This window comes from Erythrolamprus reginae, chromosome 2, assembly GCF_031021105.1.
Source record: "Erythrolamprus reginae isolate rEryReg1 chromosome 2, rEryReg1.hap1, whole genome shotgun sequence".
In the NCBI taxonomy this organism is placed as follows: domain Eukaryota; kingdom Metazoa; phylum Chordata; class Lepidosauria; order Squamata; family Dipsadidae; genus Erythrolamprus; species Erythrolamprus reginae.
The window spans coordinates 206,203,789-206,223,796 of NC_091951.1; the positions used below are offsets into that span (position 1 = coordinate 206,203,789).

At 41.6% G+C, this 20,008-nt stretch overlaps 1 protein-coding gene across 1 annotated transcript; it reads left to right on the forward strand.

The window, feature by feature from the left end:
* The first annotated feature begins 3,354 nt into the window (after positions 1-3,354).
* On the forward strand, positions 3,355-19,745 carry LOC139161838 (intercellular adhesion molecule 1-like). The gene is made up of 7 exons (XM_070741471.1): positions 3,355-3,581; positions 8,791-9,039; positions 10,356-10,673; positions 10,918-11,196; positions 11,947-12,228; positions 15,798-16,040; positions 17,912-19,745. The coding sequence occupies exons 1-7, from the start codon at positions 3,482-3,484 to the stop codon at positions 18,115-18,117; spliced, it is 1,677 nt and encodes a 558-aa protein (XP_070597572.1). The 5' UTR covers positions 3,355-3,481; the 3' UTR covers positions 18,118-19,745.
* The last annotated feature ends 263 nt before the right edge of the window (positions 19,746-20,008 follow it).

The window sequence follows — 20,008 nt, forward strand, 5'->3', positions numbered from 1 at the left end:
GTTTCTGTAGGTCTTCTTACTGCTCATTATTGGAGGTTCATCTGTGTCCTCAGTGTCATCTGAGTAGGGTTCCTAGTTTCTGTTTTCTGCAATTTCTTTCCCTCTGGAAATCCATTCCTACTCCCACACCATTCAAAGGGTGTTCATCCCAAATTGTATAGCTAAAAACCCAGGTGTCTGCTAGGAATATAAATCCTTCAATTCCCCGCTAACCTGTCAGAGCTGAAGAAGTTCCTCGGATGAAAGCAAAATGTCTTCAAAAGGGAAAAAAAAGGAAGTCCAGTTGCCTCCTGAAAAGCACCTTTGGGACAACATAGAAAGTAGTTTTTATGGGGACTGGAAGGATTACTGAAGCTGCTGTTGCTGGACATTGCTGATCACCTTCGCCGCCTGTTTTTTAAAAAAAGCAGACATGAGGCATCAAATCACTGGGCTAAGTGCATGCTTTTGAATTGCCTTGAAACAGAGATTAGCCCCTCCCCGAGAGAGAGGAGAGGGAGGGAGGGAGAAAGAGAGAGGGAGAGTGGGAGTGAGAGAGGATAGGGACAATCACCTAATCTATCCTCCAGATTGCAGGATCAATGAAATATGCACTATATTGTACAACTTTGCTCTTTCTGTACATGGTTGTGACCAGTGAAGGGCCACACATCTTCGGTGCCACCGGTGCACCCTCCCAGGTCGGCGCGGGCACGCCCGTCAGTGTGAGATTTGTCTTCTGCACCTGTGCAGCAAAAGAAATCCTATATCAGGACATGGGTGCAAGCGAGATTCCAGCATTTTTCTTTGATATTTTTACTTCTGCGCATGCGCAGTAGCAAAAAGTCACCGAGAATCACCAAAATCTTGCTTGTGCGAGCATCCTAACATGAAATTTCACTTGCTGCACATGCGCAGAAGCCAAATCCCACACAGGGGCATGTGTGTTTGCGTCAGGGATGGGCAGCTGCCTGAGCATCCTGGATTTCCCTACCAGGATAGTGTAACCTGGAACCTATTACTGGTTCTGACATTACACATGTGTATATAAGCTTCCATCACAATATAATAATGCATGGATCATAATTCTAAAGTTATAGTTTAGTTTCTCCTGGAAGTCCATGAGGGAAATGGTGTCCACTATATTTATAGGGGAAGCACATCAATAGTGGACATCTTTGCAAGTCTTGCCAGAAAAAGAAACAGGTACATTTTTGGTGCCAGTTCTTGGTAGTGTCAATTCCTACCTTGCCACCTTCTCTTTTCCTACTGCTCCCACTACTCATAAGTGGCAGGAAAAGAGAAGTCCATGTGCTGTGCTTCTCGGGTTCTAAGAAATTTGGAGAAACCGACAGCAAAAGACTGCCCATCTTCTCTCTTCCTGTAATTCCAAATGAACTGTCATTTCAAAGACCACTTCCCCTCTTAATATCCATGAGTCAAAGATGTGGGAGAGGTGGCTTTTTGGCACAGACAGCTTTCAAAGTCAGAGGTCAGGAACATTAGTGGGTAGTGGGAGGGGGCAAGGTTGGAGACCTGTCCACAGTAGCCTGAGGTGGCCAATGGGAGAAGGGTGAGGCCTTACCCTAAATCTACCATGAAACAATTCACTACACAGACTTCTCAGTCCAGCAAGACGGGCTGAGGGGGGAGACCCTCCTGTGATGGAGCAAGGAGCTATAGGCTCAGGCCAGGGTAGGGTTGAGGAGGCGGTTACGCATTCAAGCAGATATTTTGTGGAAAGCCTTTGTGCTGGGTCACAGGAAGCAGTGGTGAATCAGGGTAAGATTTATGGAAAATTGTATCACCAACTCAGAAACGAAAGAGGGCCTGAAATGTAACATTTTCATTTTTTTTCCTTCGGATGAACTCATCTTTAAAAGTAAGTGCACTGACATGTATTTTAAACCGGATTGACAGGTTTTGAGGCAATCTAAAGACACCTGCCATCTCTATCAAAAAAAAAGTAGAGGTGAATTGCAGTTATCTCTTACATTAAAGCAACCTTTGACTCACCTTGGATGAGCAAAGCAACGGAAAGCAAAAAAAAAAAAAGTGTTGTGACTCCTGAGATCTTTAGCTATAATAATACATTTGTCCCGTCATCCCTTCCGGAATCCCTTCTTAGGAAAAAGGCTTGGAGCTCGGGGCTCCAGACAAGCATGGGTTGGTCCAACTTTGTGGGGCTGGTTATCGCTCTGAAAGCCCCCTTCCCATTTTTGTTAAAGAACTTTCAATATTGTTTAATCCATCCTTGACTTTTTAAATTGTAACACACACACACGTTTTAACGTTTTTACTTGTATATCGCTCTAGAGCAGGGGGCCTCCAACCTTGGTAACTTTAAGCCTGGTGGATTTCAATTCCCAGAATTCCCCAACCAGTTTTGCTTTGCTGGCTTTGCTAGCTGGGGAATTCTGGGATTGGAATTCTGGGGAATTCTGGGACTGGAATTCTGGGACTGGAATTCTGGGAACTTTGCTGGCTGGGGAATTTGGGGAGTGGAATTCTGGGATCTTTGCTGGCTGGGGAATTCTGGGAGTGGAATTCTGGGGAATTCTGGGACTGGAATTCTGGGACTGGAATTCTGGGATCTTTGCTGGCTGGGGAATTCTGGGAGTGGAATTCTGGGGAATTCTGGGACTGGAATTCTGGGACTGGAATTCTGGGACTGGAATTCTGGGAACTTTGCTAGCTGGGGAATTCTGGGATTGGAATTCTGGGGAATTCTGGGACTGGAATTCTGGGACTGGAATTCTGGGATCTTTGCTGGCTGGGGAATTCTAGGAGTGGAATTCTGGGATCTTTGCTGGCTGGGGAATTCTGGGAGTGGAATTCTGGGAGTGGAATTCTGGGATCTTTGCTGGCTGGGGAATTCTGGGAGCTTTGCTGGCTGGGGAATTCTGGAATTTTTGCTGGCTGGGGAATTCTAGGAGTGGAATTCTGGGAGTGGAATTCTGGAATTTTTGCTGGCTGGGGAATTCTAGGAGTGGAATTCTGGGAGTGGAATTCTGGGAGCTTTGCTGGCTGGGGAATTCTGGAAGTTGAAGTCCACCAGGCTTAAAGTTGCCAAGGTTGTAGACCCCTGCTCTAGAGTCCCTCTGCGAGGTAAATGGGCGGTTTTAAAATTTTGATAGGTAAATAAACCCACAAGCAAATAAACTCCGGTCTTTAGTCATTTAGGGTTGATGGTCTTGACGGGGGCGGAGAAGCGCCTCGCGGGAGCGTGTCATAAAGGCTGGAACTTTCCCTAGCCGCACGCGGAGGGGCGAAATAAGAGATCGAGGGAGGGGGAGTTTCCCATGACCGTCCCGCGTGAGGAAAAGGGGCGTTTCGCGGAAGAATGATAAAAACAGAGGAGCAACGCTTCTAGTCGGGCAAAAGGGGCTTAGGCGCCGGGCTGTGTGTGTGGATCCAGCGGCAGCCGCAATAACAACCACCAGCAGCAGGGCTTCAATTTGTTCGATTTCTATTTATATTTGGCTCCATTGGGACCGAGCAGATGCCTTTCTCTCTGAGTTTGAGTTTCGCCTCGATCGTCGTCATGCAGTGGTCTTTCCTCTTTTTCCTCGTTGCTTTGGGCTCCGAGGCTTCTGAGAAAGGTAAGGGGAGCGGGGGGGGGGTTTTCACAATCTCTTCTTCCTCCAAAACTCTCAATTTAGCGGAGATCTGGCACCGGCGGAATGTGGGATCTCCGCTTCGCATGTGGGATCGAATGAGATTTTAATGAGGGAATGGAAATTGCCCCTCTGGATCTTCCGCCTACTACACACTCTGCTCCAGACCTGTCCGGAAACAGCTGGTTCTGGTCAGGAAGATTTTTGCGCCTTTAATTCAGGCTGCAGAGTTACTTTTATGTGTCTGAAGATTGGAAATGAATCCAGGAGACTGAATTCAGAACAAACCTCAGCACGGTTTAAGTCTTACCTAAACTAAAGAGTTACTTGGATGCAGTGATTAGAAACTTGGGAACTCTAGGGTGTGTTTCTGTTTTAGGCATGAAATTACTTGGGTGGCTTTGGGCCAGTCATTCTATGGGCTACAATCTCTCAGAAATTGTGACTTAGGGATATTGTTGAGTTAGGGACAAGGTTGACTCATCCTTCCATTCTTCCAATGTTGGTAAAATGAGGACCCAGATTGTTGGGGGCAATATGCTTCCTCTCCGTAAACTGCTTAGAGAGGGCTGTAAATTACTGTGAAGTGGTATATAAATCTAAATACTAAATGCTATTGTCAAAGGGCAAACCACTTCTGCAAAACCTTACCAAGAAAACTGCAGAGTCTAGTCCAAACAAGGCACACACATGTATGCAAACTTTATGTTCATTTGTTGCCCTAAAGTTATAATTTTATTTTTTCTTTTCCCTCTGCCTATTCCTGGAAATGGGCAGGACCTGGACTTTATACTTTATAAAAATTAGGTGATTTCCCCAAAGCAGTTTGTGACACACCAATTGCAGATTGTCTTAAGCATTCCTTCCCTCTAATCTTTTCATTATTTGCCCGACCAGAAGGCTTGATAAGAGTGGTTTGTTCTGACACACCTTCCCTGAAGTCTTGCACACTGCAGTCAATTTGCTATAAGAAAAACAAACGAGATTTCGCCCATCAACCCTAAGAATACTCAGATATTTCCACCTCCTTGCATTTGATTTCCCATGAAAATACAGTTGGTGGTCTGAATATTATTTGGGCAGCTGGATAATATTTAGATGCTGAAGCCCATCCTTAGCGTGCTGGCCAGACATTAGGGAGGAAGAGGTGATGAGGTATCTTCTCCAGCCTGTGTTTTCCTGTAGAAGTAAGTTAGATTTGTCTCTAAGAGATAACAGTTGCCTGTTGATTCAGAAAATACCACAATGGTTGAGAAAAGGGGCTTTGCTAGAGGAGGAACAAGTATTTATCTCTAGTATTATTCAGTAAATTTACTCTAAATTTACTCACTTTGACAGAGTGATGGATTTTATCACTGGTTGACAAACCACGCCCAGTGTGTAATCCTCAATGGAACTGCATGTACTTGGAGGGACGTAACTAGTGGGATACCCCAAGGTTCTGTCTTAGGCCTAGTACTAACCAATTTAGAAGAGAGAATAGAAGGGAAACTCATCAAAATTACAGACAACACCAAAGTGGCAGGAATAGCCAACATCCCTGAAGATAGGCTCAAAAGATCCAAAAGGATCTTGAAAGAGTTGGTCCTTATCTGACAAAATGAAATGAAATTCAATAGTGGAAAAAAGTATATTTTGCACTTAGGCAAGAAAACCCAAATGTACAGGTTTAGACTAGATGGAATCTGGCTCGACAGCAGTAACTGTGAGAAGGATCTTGGAATCCTGTGGACAGTCACTTAAATATGAGCCAACAGTGTGCTGCAGCCATCAAAACGCACTCCTAGGCTGCTTTAACAGAGGGATAGAATCAAGGTCACATGAAGTACTAGTACCACTTTATAAGGCCTTGGTAAGGCCATACTTGGAATACTGCACACAGTTTTGGCTATCATATTATAAAAAAGATGTTGAGACTCTGGAAAGAGTGCAGAGAAAAGCAACAGATGATTAAGGGGTTGGAGTCTAGTGTAGTCTAGTAAAAAGAAGGATCAGGGGAGAGATGATAGCAGTGTGCCAATATTTGAGGAGCTGCTACAACGAAGAGGGGCTCAATCTATTTTCCAAAACATCAAGAGGGCTGGAAAGAAGCAATGATTGGAAACTGGTCAAAGAGAGAAGCAACCTAGAACTAAGGAGAAATTTCTTGACAGAGAGATTTAGACAGAGTGGCTTAGTTTTGAAAAATATGAAAAATGTAACTTTTCCATCATCAGTTGTTTAAGAGTCCTGGGGAATTCATATGAAACGCAGCTAACCAAAGCCATCCAGTCTTTTGGCTCTGCTGAAACGCATTCCAGTTCCATGTTGGTCACTTGTTTTTCCCTTGGCATAAAGGTTATTCAGATTGGAGAGTGTCAAAAGGCTCCTTCTCAAGTTTCAACATAGATAAGACATGCAGCAGCCCCTCCCATGTTGATTCAAGATGATCTGTGATCTTACAGGGGCAGCAATAAAGCTTAGAATTGCACCATAGCAACTCAAGGTTTTCCTTAAACAGACATTCTTCTATTCACTCACTTGTGCAATTTCTGGAAAGGGGCTACAGTTCTTTTTAACACAGGCAAGGAAAGGTGTGGTATTTAATAGTAGACAGACAGGTACCATAAATAGAAGATCCTAAAGCAAGTCAATGAGTCATTGTGCAAAGGGAGAAAAAAAAGAAGCCTTGAAGCACCTTCTGAGTCACATATGAGCACATCCAGTGATTGGGACCAGTACCACCAGAGGCAACACCTTCAAAAATTACAGGAACGGAAGATTTCCACATTCTTTAGGCCAGGGGTGTCAAACTCAAGGCCCGGGGGCCAGATCTGACCCGCAAGGAGCTTCGATCTGGCCCACGAGGACGCCCTGGAAACATCAAAGGACCAGCTCACTCTGCTTCTGCCAGTGCAAAAGAAGCTCGGGACGTTTGCCTGCAGGCCTCTCGAGGTCTGTTTTCACTGGCAGGGGCTTGCAGGAGGCCGTTGCTGCTGGAAACAGAGCTCGGGAGCCCGTTTTCACTGGCAGAGTGCTTGGGCCCCCACAGGCACCCCTGACATGAGTGATGTTGAGCTGGCCATGCCCACCCCCAGCATTGCTCCACCACCCACCCCTTTTTAGTTATTTTTAATTAAAAAGTGTTTTTATTTATAATACAATTAAAAAGACAAAACATTCCAAAACAAAACAAAGACCATAAAACATAAAAAATGAGTACATGACAGATTATCCAGTTTTACCTTTTATTAATTCTTTTCCCATTATCCTAAGAATATAAAACTAAATTTAATTAAATTTTGAACCTTCTCCAACATTTCCACTCATTCCTAATCCTGACTTTCCTTTTCCCCCCACCAATGGTATAGTTTGTCCCAGGTTTTGAAATAGTCTGTTTCAGTTTTATCTTTCAACTCTAACTTTAATCTATCAATTTGCGCACATGATAGTATTTTATGTAGGATTTCCCACCCACTCCCTTGAGGCCAAACACAACCTGAGGTGGCCCTCAATGAAATCGAGTTTGACACCCCTGCTCTAGGCTACAACTTTTTTGGTGAACTATCAGAACTGTTTTCTCCAATCTGCCACACTCTGAAGTGTTGAGACTATTTATTGTGACCAGAATTCCCAGTCAGAGCAATGATACATTTTTAAAAAAGAAGTAAGGTTTGAATTGTGTGGCCATGGTCGCCATCTTTACTTTTTGGCACCTCACCCGCACCACTAGGGAGACTTCTGCTGAAGCACTCAAGCGTGCAAGAATGTGCTAAATGAACTAATGAAAAACACTTGTGAAGATTACAGCAATATTTTTGGTGGCTGGAGAATAAATTTCAGGGAGAGAGGAATTTGTCAGATCCCAAAGCAATCTGGGCTTATTCAAATTCAGTCTACTTCCCCCTCCCTCCTTTCTGGACATACATCAGAGGGAATGGACAGTTTTGGATTAAAAGGGTCTATGATTTTGGAATATCAGTAGTGCAACAGCAAAGATTTAAATTTCTGAATTGCACATCTTTCAGAAGGCAGATCTTAGCTTGAACTCGACCCCTTAGATCAGTGTTTCCCAACCTTGGCAACTTGAAGATATTTGGACTTCAACTCCCAGAATTCCCCAGCCAGCGAATGTCCAAATATCTTCAGGTTGCCAAGGTTGGGAAACACTGCCTTAGATTGTCCTCCCAAGAGGGGTATAATTCCTTTCTAGCAAATGGTTTCCTGCAATTTTATACCACTCTTTGGAAATGAGGCATGGCTTGATACTGATCAAAGAACTGAGTTCCTGATATTCATAATAAAGAAAAGGCAGGAAATAACTAGCTCTTAGTTCTGCAAATTTATGCTAAGATATCCTAATTCCTGCTCAGAATTCAGACAGTAACTAAGTAATTTTAATAGAGAATTAGTTTGTCATTACAGTGACCCCTCATAGTCACAAGGGGCCAGCCCAGCGGTGGGTTTGTTTGCTTGTTTGCTTGTTTGTTTGTTTGTTTGTTTATTTATTTATTGAATTTATGTGCCAATTAATATGACTGGTTGCTCTCAGTTTGTCCCAGTCTTGTGAACCAATAGCAGCGGCATTGGCGGGAGGCTCCGCCCTCCCACCGGGGACATTCTGTCAACCCGCCTGGGATGCTTCTGTACGCAGGTGTGAACGCAAACTGGTAGCAATGAGTTTTAGAACCCACTATTGCAAGGGGCATGTGCTGGCCATTGAGCATGTCCCCTTCTTTCTAATCTAGCATTTCCCAACTTCGACTATTTTAAGAAGTGGACTTCAATACCCAGAATTTAGGGAATTGAAGTACACACATCTTAAAGTGGCCAAAGTGGAGAAATGCTGCTCTAATCCCTTGGGCTTGACTTTGCAAAAGTGGCATTCTTGCGGATAGAGACTTGTCTCGTTTCAGGATCAGTGCTGTCTCTCATCAAACCCATAACAGCTATTCATTCCTAATGCTCAAAGGCCTAATCGACCTTAGCACAGAGACTTGAATAAGCAAATAAAAAACTTTATTACCTGCTTTATTCATCCACATTCCTTAATGCCGGCAATTTAAAAAAAAAAATTATATGGCTGCACGTAATGCTGAAGTGATTCTGGATGTTGAATGCTGTTAATACTAGAAAATAAAACCTTTTCCTCTGTTTTATAACTGCATTTTTATGCAAAATTTGTTTTGTTTTGTTTTAATATCGGGATTAACAGAGAAAAACTTTGTGAGAATTTCGCCAGAAAACCCTGTGGTGCAATATGGAGGTTCACTTCAGATAAACTGCAGTGCCAATACTGAAGCAGACAAGATTGCCCTTGAAACTCCCTTCAGTAAAGAAATCGTTGGAAATGGATCCAATTGGAAAGTCTTCCGTATCTTCAACATCACTACCTGGAACACTATCTCATTGTGCTATGATAAAGATCACCTAGGATCAGTTTCTGCAGCCATTACTCTTTACAGTAAGTCACATGATGCTGTAATAACACATGAAAAATATTGGGCATCTAAAGTATCCTCAGTTCAAATTCAACAGAAAGCCACAAGACTAACTTACTCCGGTAGAATCAAATCATGGCACTGTTGAATTCAGAGGTCAAATCACCCAGTAATAGACAACAGAAACCAGAATAAAAGCAATTAAACAATTTTACTGAACAATTTGAGATAGGTATGCAGGAGAATTTTGTTCTACACCAGTTGCAATTGATTTATTTCCTTTATCAAAATTACATAGCTGACCATCTCGCTAAAAGTGGGAACAGTTAAAGTTAAAACAGTGAAGAAATACATGAAGCTGCTATGCAGGACATAAGGAGGGGCACACTATGGCAAGCCACCAAGAAACAGAGGCTTTCTTAGGCAAGATTTTTAACACTTCAATATTTCCCTCCATCTCTCCCCTGGATTCCTTTTGGGGAAATAAGACAGGTTGCATAGTTTACATTGTAAAGTACAGTATTTAGGAGAAAATAGTCAGGAGAATATGTGATCAAATGTTGGAGAATTGACAAAGGAAAGCTATATTTTTTTTGAGCATTACCTACATTAATCTCTATCAAGAATGCAGGCCCTTAGCTAAGGCAAAAGATGGAAATAATTATTTAACTAGGCAAGTAAATAGAAATAGATCTTTCAGATGATAAGGACAAGATATTTCCTTTGGGAAAGCTAAGGCATGCCTTCCACTGCCCCTTATTGGTATATAGATATTTATGTTTGACTTAGAATGTACAGGGAAATATACACTTAGTAGAGATAATTTTATTGCATAGAATAAATAACAGAAGAGCCTTGTAATCGCTTGTTCATACTTCTAGCATGTGTGTCAGGCTAAAGCCAGAATGTTTGAGGGTTTTGGCCTGCCACATTATGCTATATTCTTTTGGGATGTTTCTTGCTGTTGAAAGTTGGGAGGAACAGTTGCATGAGGAGGTAGCGATAAACAAAATAAATTCCTTTTAGAGTTTAATGGTCATTCTTTGTCCAGCACCTGGCTGGAAAAAGATGGGAGAGTACAGACCAGGTGGCCGAAGATTAGTGGTCCATATGATGAACTTGTTGGTGTGGGAACAGAGGAATGAACTTTAAACTGGAAGTAGAAACCCTGGGGAAATCAGATTTGGGTTTCCCACATGTACCAAGATGGCTCTAGAAATAAATTGGAACCTTGAGGAAGTCTTTGCCTCGGACTCTGATTTAAACTTAGACGTTACTTGGAATGTTGACATTATGCTAATCAGACAAAATTGACTTAGAACATTTTATTTCATTTCAGAACCTCCACAGAAGATTGAGCTGGATCCAGTACCAGAAATGGAAGTGGGAAAGCAGTACAATTTGACATGCCAGGTTTCTGATGTAGCCCCCATTCAGGACCTCACTGTGACCTTGCTGAAAGGGGGAGAGCAACTTCTGGTAAAGACCTTTAAGGATCATACTCAGCCTGAAGCCACTGATGTTGTGGTGAAGCATAGCATGATAGCTGAGAAAGATGACTACAACAAAACAATCACCTGCCAAACATTTCTGGATCTGGGACCAAGCGGACCACTCCTGAAAAACACTTCCCGCGGCATATCATTACAGACTTTTGGTGAGATTCCATCCATTGCTCCAGTTCTGATTTAGACATACTGCGCCCTGTGGCTAGACAATATTAATTCTCCACAGGAGGTGTTGGTCCACCTACTCCACTATTTTGATTTTTGTTGGCATAGATTTGATGTCCCCTACAGTTGCCCCAGCCTTGACCCCCCTGAGAGGCTAGGGAGAGGATACTATTGTGGCTGTGATTTCCTTTGCAATAACTAACATGATTTCTCTTACTTCATGGGCAGATTTTGCAAAGGATCCCCTGCTCCACGCTGGTCTGTTCTTAGAAGCTGGGACCCTGATGAAAGTGACGTGTGATGCACCTGAGGTTTTCCCAGCCGAAGAGGCCAAGTTTGATCTGCGGTTTGAAGGGAAAGCTCTGACCTTCAGCACCACTGTGATGGGGGGCTTGGCAAGTGCCCAGGCTGTGATAACCTCTTCCTCAGTTGGAGATCATAGGTTGATCTGCACAGTCTCTCTGGGGCCAGTGAACAAAACAGTGAATACGATGGTGACTGTGTTTGGTGAGTCTCATATCTGTAACTACTAACACAGAGATATTTAGAAGAGTTCCTTTCCATCTATTTGTACAAACCTAGAAAAAGTTAGAAGTTAGATTGATTTTATTTTGAAAAACAAAACTTCAATAATGGGTTGGATCAGACTAAGTTAGCTTGAGAGAACAAGCCCTTTGAAACCAATGGAATTGGAGGGATAAGTGACTCATCCCTATTCTATTTTCATTGAAATCCAAGAACAACTATTTTAGGATGAACCCAAAAATATTTTTATATCAGATTACGTATATACAGAGTTTAGATCTGACCTAAAGCCATTAGACGTAAAGCCATTACAACTTACGACTGCTTTGTTTTTACTGCATTTTGACACACAGTATTTATCTAAAGAGGTCCATATGTCTTAACCAAATAGAGAATACAGAAATTGAGAGAAACAGCCGTTCTTGTGCATTTCCCTTCTTTGGAACATCTGGTATCCAGCCATTTCAAATCTGCTACTTCTAAAATACAGCTGTTTTTCTTACAAGAACATTGAGATGAATGTCGGACTGAGAGAGTGTGTGAAAGTCCTTCGCTAAGCCTCTATGGCTGTAGATGGACTTGAACTTAGGGTTCCTCTATCCTAGTCTTTAATAGCTGTTTTCATATTTAGGACAGGAGGGGAGAAAGACAGACATTTGTTTTAACTGTTTTTATTAATAATTTTATAACCATCTAAGTACATTAACACTGCTCTGCTCTATTCCCTCGCAGCTTTACCAAAGCCCATCTTGCAAATTGGCAGTTCAGAAGTCACCGTTGGTCAAACAGTGAACATTACGTGTATAGCTGATGGCAGTGCTTCCCCTGGTTTCAAAATGCAGATCAGGGATGCTGCCAAAATCTTAGCATTCAGCAACATAGATGAACATCTCCTGCAGCATGCAGTGATTGCTCAGCAAGAGGATAATGAGCAGGAATTCATCTGCCAAGTAACCCTTACTGTCGATGGGCAAACCAAGGAAAGAAGCATCTCTCAAAAACTTACTGTCTTCTGTGAGTAGGAAAAACCCCCCACACCTCACGTTTTATTCCTAGAGATTTAGTAATCTTTACTTCAAATAGTGTGGCAACACATCTTACAGCTAGGATGAACTTTGGAAATTGGGTACCATTGCATGGTGTTATGTAACCCTAAGTCTCTGCATCCCAGAAGGGGGAAATAGGAGGATCATTTGAGTAGATGCTTCCAACACCCAGTGGTTCCTTTCGCATAGGAACTCACCTAGTGTCCTAATTATTGATGTACTTGGAAATTGTTGTTGTTTATTTGTTAAAATTATATCGCCACATATCTTCTATGACTCTGGGTGGCTATATAGATTTAACAATTTTTTTAAAAAAACCCTCAATATAAGTAACAAAAACTACAATAAGAATAATCATTAAAAATAATAAAAATACATTTAAAAATACATGGGAGAGCTCACTCAGTTTCCCTAACAATACAATTACTTTAATAGCTCCATATCCCTGTTCCCAGATCCCCAGGCTGGATGGCAGAGCCATATCTTCTGGGAGGCCAAAAAATTTGGGGTCAATCTGGCCTCAGCGTGAATGATGTTACAAAACAAATGGACTTCCTAGCTAATTGATGAAGATGCAAGTATATTGTTCCAATTAGAGTTAGAGAAAATAAACACTAGTTATTGGGTTTAGTTATTCCCATGAACTATATAGGAAACACAATGCAATGCTGGCTAACAAAGTAGCAAATAGACTAGTAGGTTTGATGCCATGAGGAGGATCAATCTCTGACATCTAAAGCAATATGTTCCATTGGGGTACTATCTATGTTTTTAAACATCAGTAATACATTTTTTTTATTTTCCTCAGTATTCTTGAAGGTACATAAACCCTCTTATGTCCTCAACTGGTTATTTAAATCTATTCAGGTTGTGTGAAAGAAGAGTTACTTGCTTCTGGTGATGTGTTTCAGGCTGGAGATGTGGCATATGTTATGTCCCGGGCAAAACAAATCTTTTCTTTCATTAGCCAATCAGGAATGTAGGTAGTCCTTGATTTACGATCAGATGGAGCCCTGAATCATGGGCATAGGTTGTTGTGGTCATTAAGAGAGGCACCAATGTGACCACCTTGCTCAATTTATTTGTTATTTATTTATTGGATTTCTATGCCACCCCTCTCCGAGGACTCAATGACCACATTCCCAGCTTTTCCCATCATCATTAAAGAGAGGGTGAGCTGCCTCAGGTTGTGGTAGAAGTCCTGTGCAAGCTCAGACCCACATTGCAGTATCCCTGAATTCAGAGATGGCCTACCCCTTGAGACACACACACACACACACACACACACACACACACACACACAGCTTCCCGTCCCATCAAATCCCAAAGTGTTGGATCTGCTTTCCCTCCTGCCAGGTCCCACAGGCCTTGGGGCTCCACTCTGCTGTGTGACACCTTGATGTACTCACCTCTTCTGAATAACTCCTTTTTGAAAGAACACTCAACTGATGTGATGTTAAGGTTGCATCATGAAGTGGTGCCATTCTTGCGTCTCTTAGAAGGGTGTGATTTTTCCAAAGCTGCAAGGTGGCCTCTATAGGAAGCAGACACGTTGCATTTGCTGGTCCCTCTTTTGGAAAAGGCATTTTTCAACAGAGATAAATGAATCAAAGTGTGATGGGATAGTCAAAGGACCCTGCCAGGTCAAAGGACCCTGGCACCACTAAGACAGGATGTGGGGAGGAAGCACCGGGCCAGATTATCTCAGGGACCGCCTTCTGCCGCACGAATCCCAGCGACCAGTTAGGTCCCACAGAGCGGGCCTTCTCCGGGTCCCGTCAACTAAACAATGTCGGTTGGCGGGACCCAGGGGAAGAGCCTTGTCTGTGGCGGCCCCGACCCTCTGGAACCAACTCCCCCCAGAGATTAGAATAGCCCTCATCCTCCTTGCCTTTCGTAAGCTCCTCAAAACCCACCTGTGCTGTCAGGCATGGGGGAATTAAGATAATCTTTCCCCCTAGGCTTCTACAATTTATGCATGGCATGTTTGTATGTATGATTGGTTTTATAACAAGGGTTTTTAGCTGTTGTAGTATTGGATTTTTACATTCTGTTTTTTGTCACTGTTGTTAGCCGCCCCGAGTCCACGGAGAGGGGCGGCATACAAATCCAATAAATAAATAAAATATATAAATAATTAAATAGGCAGGTGAGGGCATTTACAGTGTCCCTGTGGTTGGTGGTAAGGGCAGGTGGACTGCCAGGCAGCCAAATTTTCATCACATTAACATAAGGGCTCTGCAAAGCCCATAACTGAATACAGGCAGTATGTTTGTTTATTTATTTATTAGATTTGTATGCCACCCCTCTCCGCAGACTTGGGGCGGCTCACAACAACAATAACACAATATATAACAAATCTAATAATTAAAAGTCACTAAAAACCCCTTATTACAAGAAAACATACACACAAACATACCATGCATAAACTGTATGTTCCTTTGTTCAGAACAATCCTCGTTTTAAACAGTGGCTGAATGAATGATTATAAGTCGAGGACTATTTATAGGCTTATGATCCAGAATGAGATCCTGAACATGTGCTGTTTTAGAGACGTGTTTGGAGCAGCCCGTAAAAGATTTGCTAAATTTGCATGATTTCTATTCTATTCTGATATAATATGAGTGAGAAGAGTGATACTAAAAATGTTCATGACTCCAAATATTACAATTTTATTGTCCCTCGGGTAAAAATAGATTGCAGTATTTCTAAGGAGATGGCCATTTTGTCCATGGGGCTTGGACTCTGGATGCCCTTCCAATCAAAAATTTAAACTACCTAAAACCATATTAAAAGTATAAAACTAAACACACTAAAACAGGGGTTTCCAACCTTGGCAACTTTTAAGGCTTATGGACTTCAACTCCCAGAATTCCTAATCCAGGATATGGCTAAGGAACTCTGTGAGTTGAAGTCCACAAGTCTTAAAGTTGCCAAGATTGGCAACTCCTGCACTAGAACATTGAGAGCAACAAAGACCTGGTGCCAAATCAAACTTCTAATGTGCAGTCATCCAACTTTATCCCAGCATTTGTGGGTCTTCAGTGCTTTTGGAAGGGTAGGAAAGTGGAGCCTTGCCAAATTACAATGAACAGAGTGTTCCATAGGACAAGGGCTGCCCCGGAAAAGAGATGGTTCTTAGTCCATCAGATGGCAATAGTTAGGGGAAGGGGCTAGGAGCATGCTCACTCTATCTGATCTGGTAGGGTGGGTAGATGTCTTTAGGAAAAGGAGGTCCTGCAGCTAGTGGAAGCAAACAAAGTTATGTACAAAGTACATGTAAAATAGGGGTCTATGCAAATTAAATTTGGGATTCCCAAACTTTGACACTAGCTGCTAAATTTTGCCTTTGGGGGTCATGTTCCATCTATAGAGGATCATGGTAGTATCCCTGTAGATTCCAGAATCCATTGAGAATGAACATTGTATAAACGACAATAAATTACCACCAATGCTGCTACAGTTTTGCAATACATTGTTGCTTCACTACATCCATTATTACCAGTGAAACTAACCACATTTCTTTCTCTATTCTAGACGGGCCCCAAATTGATGATTCCCGTTGTCCCCAGACATGGAATTGGAAGGAGGGAAGCATGGCAACACTTACCTGCTCAGCCTTGGGAAACCCCACACCAACTGTTCAGTGCTGGAAAGACGGGAGACCTTTTAACATTGGGGAACCACAGCTGATCCAGATGGAGCATGATGGCCTTTATCAGTGCAATGCTACCAATCAGTATGGCTATGATGTTAGAGATGTGACCATACACGTTGAATGTAAGTTCACCTTTTGCTCTAAAGAACAAGAATAATCCTAATTTGTGTGTGTGCGCGCGTGTGTATCACTCAACCAGGCCTTGACCTAAAGAACAAAAATGACCACTGTCCTTAGGTCTTGTAACTTCCAGCCAAATCTGCATTTAACTTTATCTGTTGAGTAATGAGTTACAGACTTCACCCAGTGAAACAAACTGATAAAAATTCTGGGCATCCCAGCCCTTCCATCTATAGCCAAGTCAAGAAAAAATTGAAATGGTTCTGGTGCTAAGCCAAGGTTTACTGGAGAAGAGACTCTGTTTAAGAAGCGTTTAGAGAGAGGGAGGGAGTTGAAAATAGTCTCCTATGCCAGTGTCCTGCTCATTCGATTGCCCTCCAATAATTTGCTGCTACTTGTGTGGCATGATTCTATCTCCATTATTTTTCTTTATCAGTTGAGTTATCCTTAGGACTCAGTTTCTATTTTATTTACTCTTATCTCTTCTGGGTCTTTTGATGATTATTTTCAATTATACAGTATGCAGGCAAAATCCAGATGTATTCCTTCCATATAATATAGTATTAGCGTCTTCTTCTAAATGCCTTTGTAGGGCTGCATAGTTCTTAGCATGAGAAAGCAAATATTGATCTTTCTTTTCTATTTTCTGAGGGGGTTTTTTACTTTTTGATTTCTAGCTGCTGGTTTCTTCAGTGGTAAGGAACCTAGAAGTTCAAATTAATGAGTGACTTTCCTTAAAGATCTTCCTCAATAAAACCATCCCCATTTGTAGTTTTAATTTAATCAATGATTTGAAGGATCCACTGTTCCTCACCACCAAGATGGCAAAGCAGTCAATCATCTCATGTCTGGATAATTGCAGCAGTAGGGATTTACCTGATTCCTCTCTATCACCTGATCCCTTTCAAGAATTCACACCATTTTAGACATTGTTTACTCAATCCCTAATTCCTACACTAGGTGGTGTTTATATTCAAGGTCCAAGTTTAAATGGTTGATGTTAACTCGTCTGGCCTTTATACACACTCAATATTTCTTTTTTTTTTAAATGCTTACGGCTCCTGGACCAATACAGGTAGTCTTCACTAACCAGAGGCCAGGAATTCCACAGCTAAGTTATGCAGTCGTAAAGTATGATACTGGCTCCACTTGCTGTTGTTAGGAGAAATCTGCATGTTGCAGCATTCTGTAAATTCACAACCACCCTCCAGCTTCCCAACTAACTTTGCCTATGCTGGCTGTTAAGATCATAATCAGCCATCCTGTAGAACACTACAACATTGTAATTGTGAGCTAGTCATTGAACACACAAGTCATGACCATGTGACCTCAGAGACACAGGGACACAAATATGAGGAGCCTTCATAAGCAACCTCATTCAGCACCATCTGAACAGGTATAAAGATTAGCAAGGACTACCTGTAAATCTCAGCTGATTGTCAAAATAGCACGGATTTATACCTCCTTGTACTAAAGAAGTCATATCATGCTTAAGAGTTCCCCCCCATCCAGTGCCAATTTGTCTATTTTTTTTTTCAAAATTTCAAATATTTTTCCCTTAATGAACCTTTGATGTTGGCTTAAGCTTTAGCTCCTTGTGCAGAATTTTTATTGTGATTCAAATGTAAGTTCCCATGATAGTTTTAAATACTATAATATAGGCTATTCGCTTATAATTTGTGTTCTGAGATTGGAGTGTACTGTATTATAGAATGTACTATATTAATACACCAAATAGTTGAAGTTGTACTTTATTATTATGTACCATACCTGAAAAATAACTGCTAATACTACTGCCAAGTTGGTCGAACATGCTATGGAACTATTCAATGCTAAATTTCAGTGCATTTGTCTTTTTTTTTTCCTTTTGCAGCTCCTCCATCCATTGGCCTTATCATTGGCTGTATAGTTGCAGTGGTGGCAATAATTGCTCTTATAGCTGGTATAGCTTATTTGATAAGCTATAACCAAAAGATTGGGATCTACCGACTGTGGCAGCAAGGGAAGCAACGACAATCAATACCAACTGGTCAAAATTCGGTGGAGCAAACATTCCTGAATGGCAAAGCAAATGTCTGAGCAGACCTGTGTTTATTACAAACTGAAGAATCACTTGTCCCAAAGCTGGAGAGATGCTAGCTGTGTTCAGTGATCACCACTCTACTTAGCTGCAGAGGAAGAGGATGTTGATTAGATGCCATCAAGTAGTTATTTATTTATATTTATTTATTTAAAACACATGTGGCTGACCATCTTTCAACTAACTCTGGGTGGCTCCTAATCAAAAATTATGGACCGCATTGGATAGATTTTCTCCATGATGTGGAAGAAGAAATATGGCGAATTGTTCTTCAGCACCTGAGCATTGGATGGGCAGCGGTCCAACTGGCCTTTTGTTTTGGGACTTTGGAATGGTGAATGATGGTGACTTCTGCACTTTCAGGGAATGGCGGTGCTTATGCCTCCTGCTTTTTTTTAAAAAAAACTGAAGATCTCCTGTGTCATTTAAGTGTACATTCAGACTTTTCCTTGAAAATGGCAATCGGGAACAAAAGGTGGTTGTAAAAGGCTTTGGGTTACCTCCAGCAGGAGGCATTACTGGGAAACCACTCAAAACCACTGGGAAGAGGATGTCTGCAACACACCAGCTTGGGCTTGTCCTGCAATGATGGACAGCTCGGATATAGATTTTAAAGCATCTTCCAGATTTCTCCTCCCGCCATTAAATTGAAAATCATGCCATAATCATAAGGGTGGCATAGTAAAATTCTTTAGTCCTTTGTGCTCTACAAGCTTGGATAGTTTCTTGCAGACATTTCATTAGCCAACTGAGTAACATCATCAGTGCTAGAAGGCAGGGGAGTTTGCTCTCTGGTTATATATGCCTGTGATGATGATGGGGGTGTTCTTGGTAGTTGGCCCTGAGTCCCTAGGGAGTTGGTCGGCATAGAAATATAATTAAATAAACAAGCAGTTTCTTAAGTAGACTGTTCATTACTGTTTGTTTGTTTATTTGCTTGTTTGTTTGGGCTAGTTGTTCCTTGAACGTGGTATTGTTTACTGCTTGTTGGTTGGTCTAGTATTAACTCTGATATTAAGCTCTGCTTATCTGGGATTCGATTGCTGATGAGAAGGTCTTCTTTGCTTCCTTAGCTTTTTAATTGTCTCTTTTAAATGAAATTGAGATGTTATTTTCACTATATGTCTGCTGATGGTTGATTTGTCTGAGTGCCAGACTTCCAGGAATTTTCTAGCATGTTTTGGACTTAGCTTGATCTAGGATGTTCATAATTTCCCAGTGGAAACTATGGATAAGTCTGTCCATGTGTTGTGCAATTAAGGAGTTTTCATTACGTCTTCAGACTGCTAGTCGGCATTGTCAAAAACTCCTTTCTGTTTTGCTAATTTGCACTTACAAATTTTTACAGAGCATGCCAGAAAATTAGAGCCTTTTTCTATTTTTACTAGTATGTGAATTGATGATTATCAAGAGGCCACATTCCATAACTCTAAATCATATTTCTGAGTGTCGGAAAGAAATCCCAGAGGTACAATGAATTCAGGACTAGCCTCTCCCAGTGGTGGTTTCACAACTCAGAAGGACTTCTAACTTTTTCATGTAGTTCTTGGTTTTATACATGTGTTTTACTGTTGGGAGAAGAAAATAATGGTGTGGAAATAATAAAAATTATTAAAAAGCTAAAAAATGAAGTTTATATATAATTGCATAATAAAAGGGAAGTGATCCCTGCATGCTTGTTGAATGAGTTATGTTCCCAGGAAAAAAAGGAGAGGTGGTAAGGACACTATTTCTGCTCTGCTATCATCAGAAGTTCCGTCATGGTACACATTTTATACAAAAAGTAGTACAGCCTAAGTAAAAACCATGGGAGAGGAAAAAAAGATCATTCTGTTTTTTATAACTGAGTAAAAAGGAAAATCACCCTTCCTCTCCCGTCCCCCTCATCAA

Bases quoted from the DNA above. Each gene is read 5' to 3' on its own strand.
- LOC139161838 (XM_070741471.1), top strand. From the start codon at position 3,482: ATGCCTTTCTCTCTGAGTTTGAGTTTCGCCTCGATCGTCGTCATGCAG. The intron at 9,040-10,355 runs GTAAGTCACATG...ATTTCATTTCAG, and splicing joins TGCAGCCATTACTCTTTACA to AACCTCCACAGAAGATTGAG. The intron at 16,041-17,911 runs GTAAGTTCACCT...TTCCTTTTGCAG, and splicing joins TGTGACCATACACGTTGAAT to CTCCTCCATCCATTGGCCTT.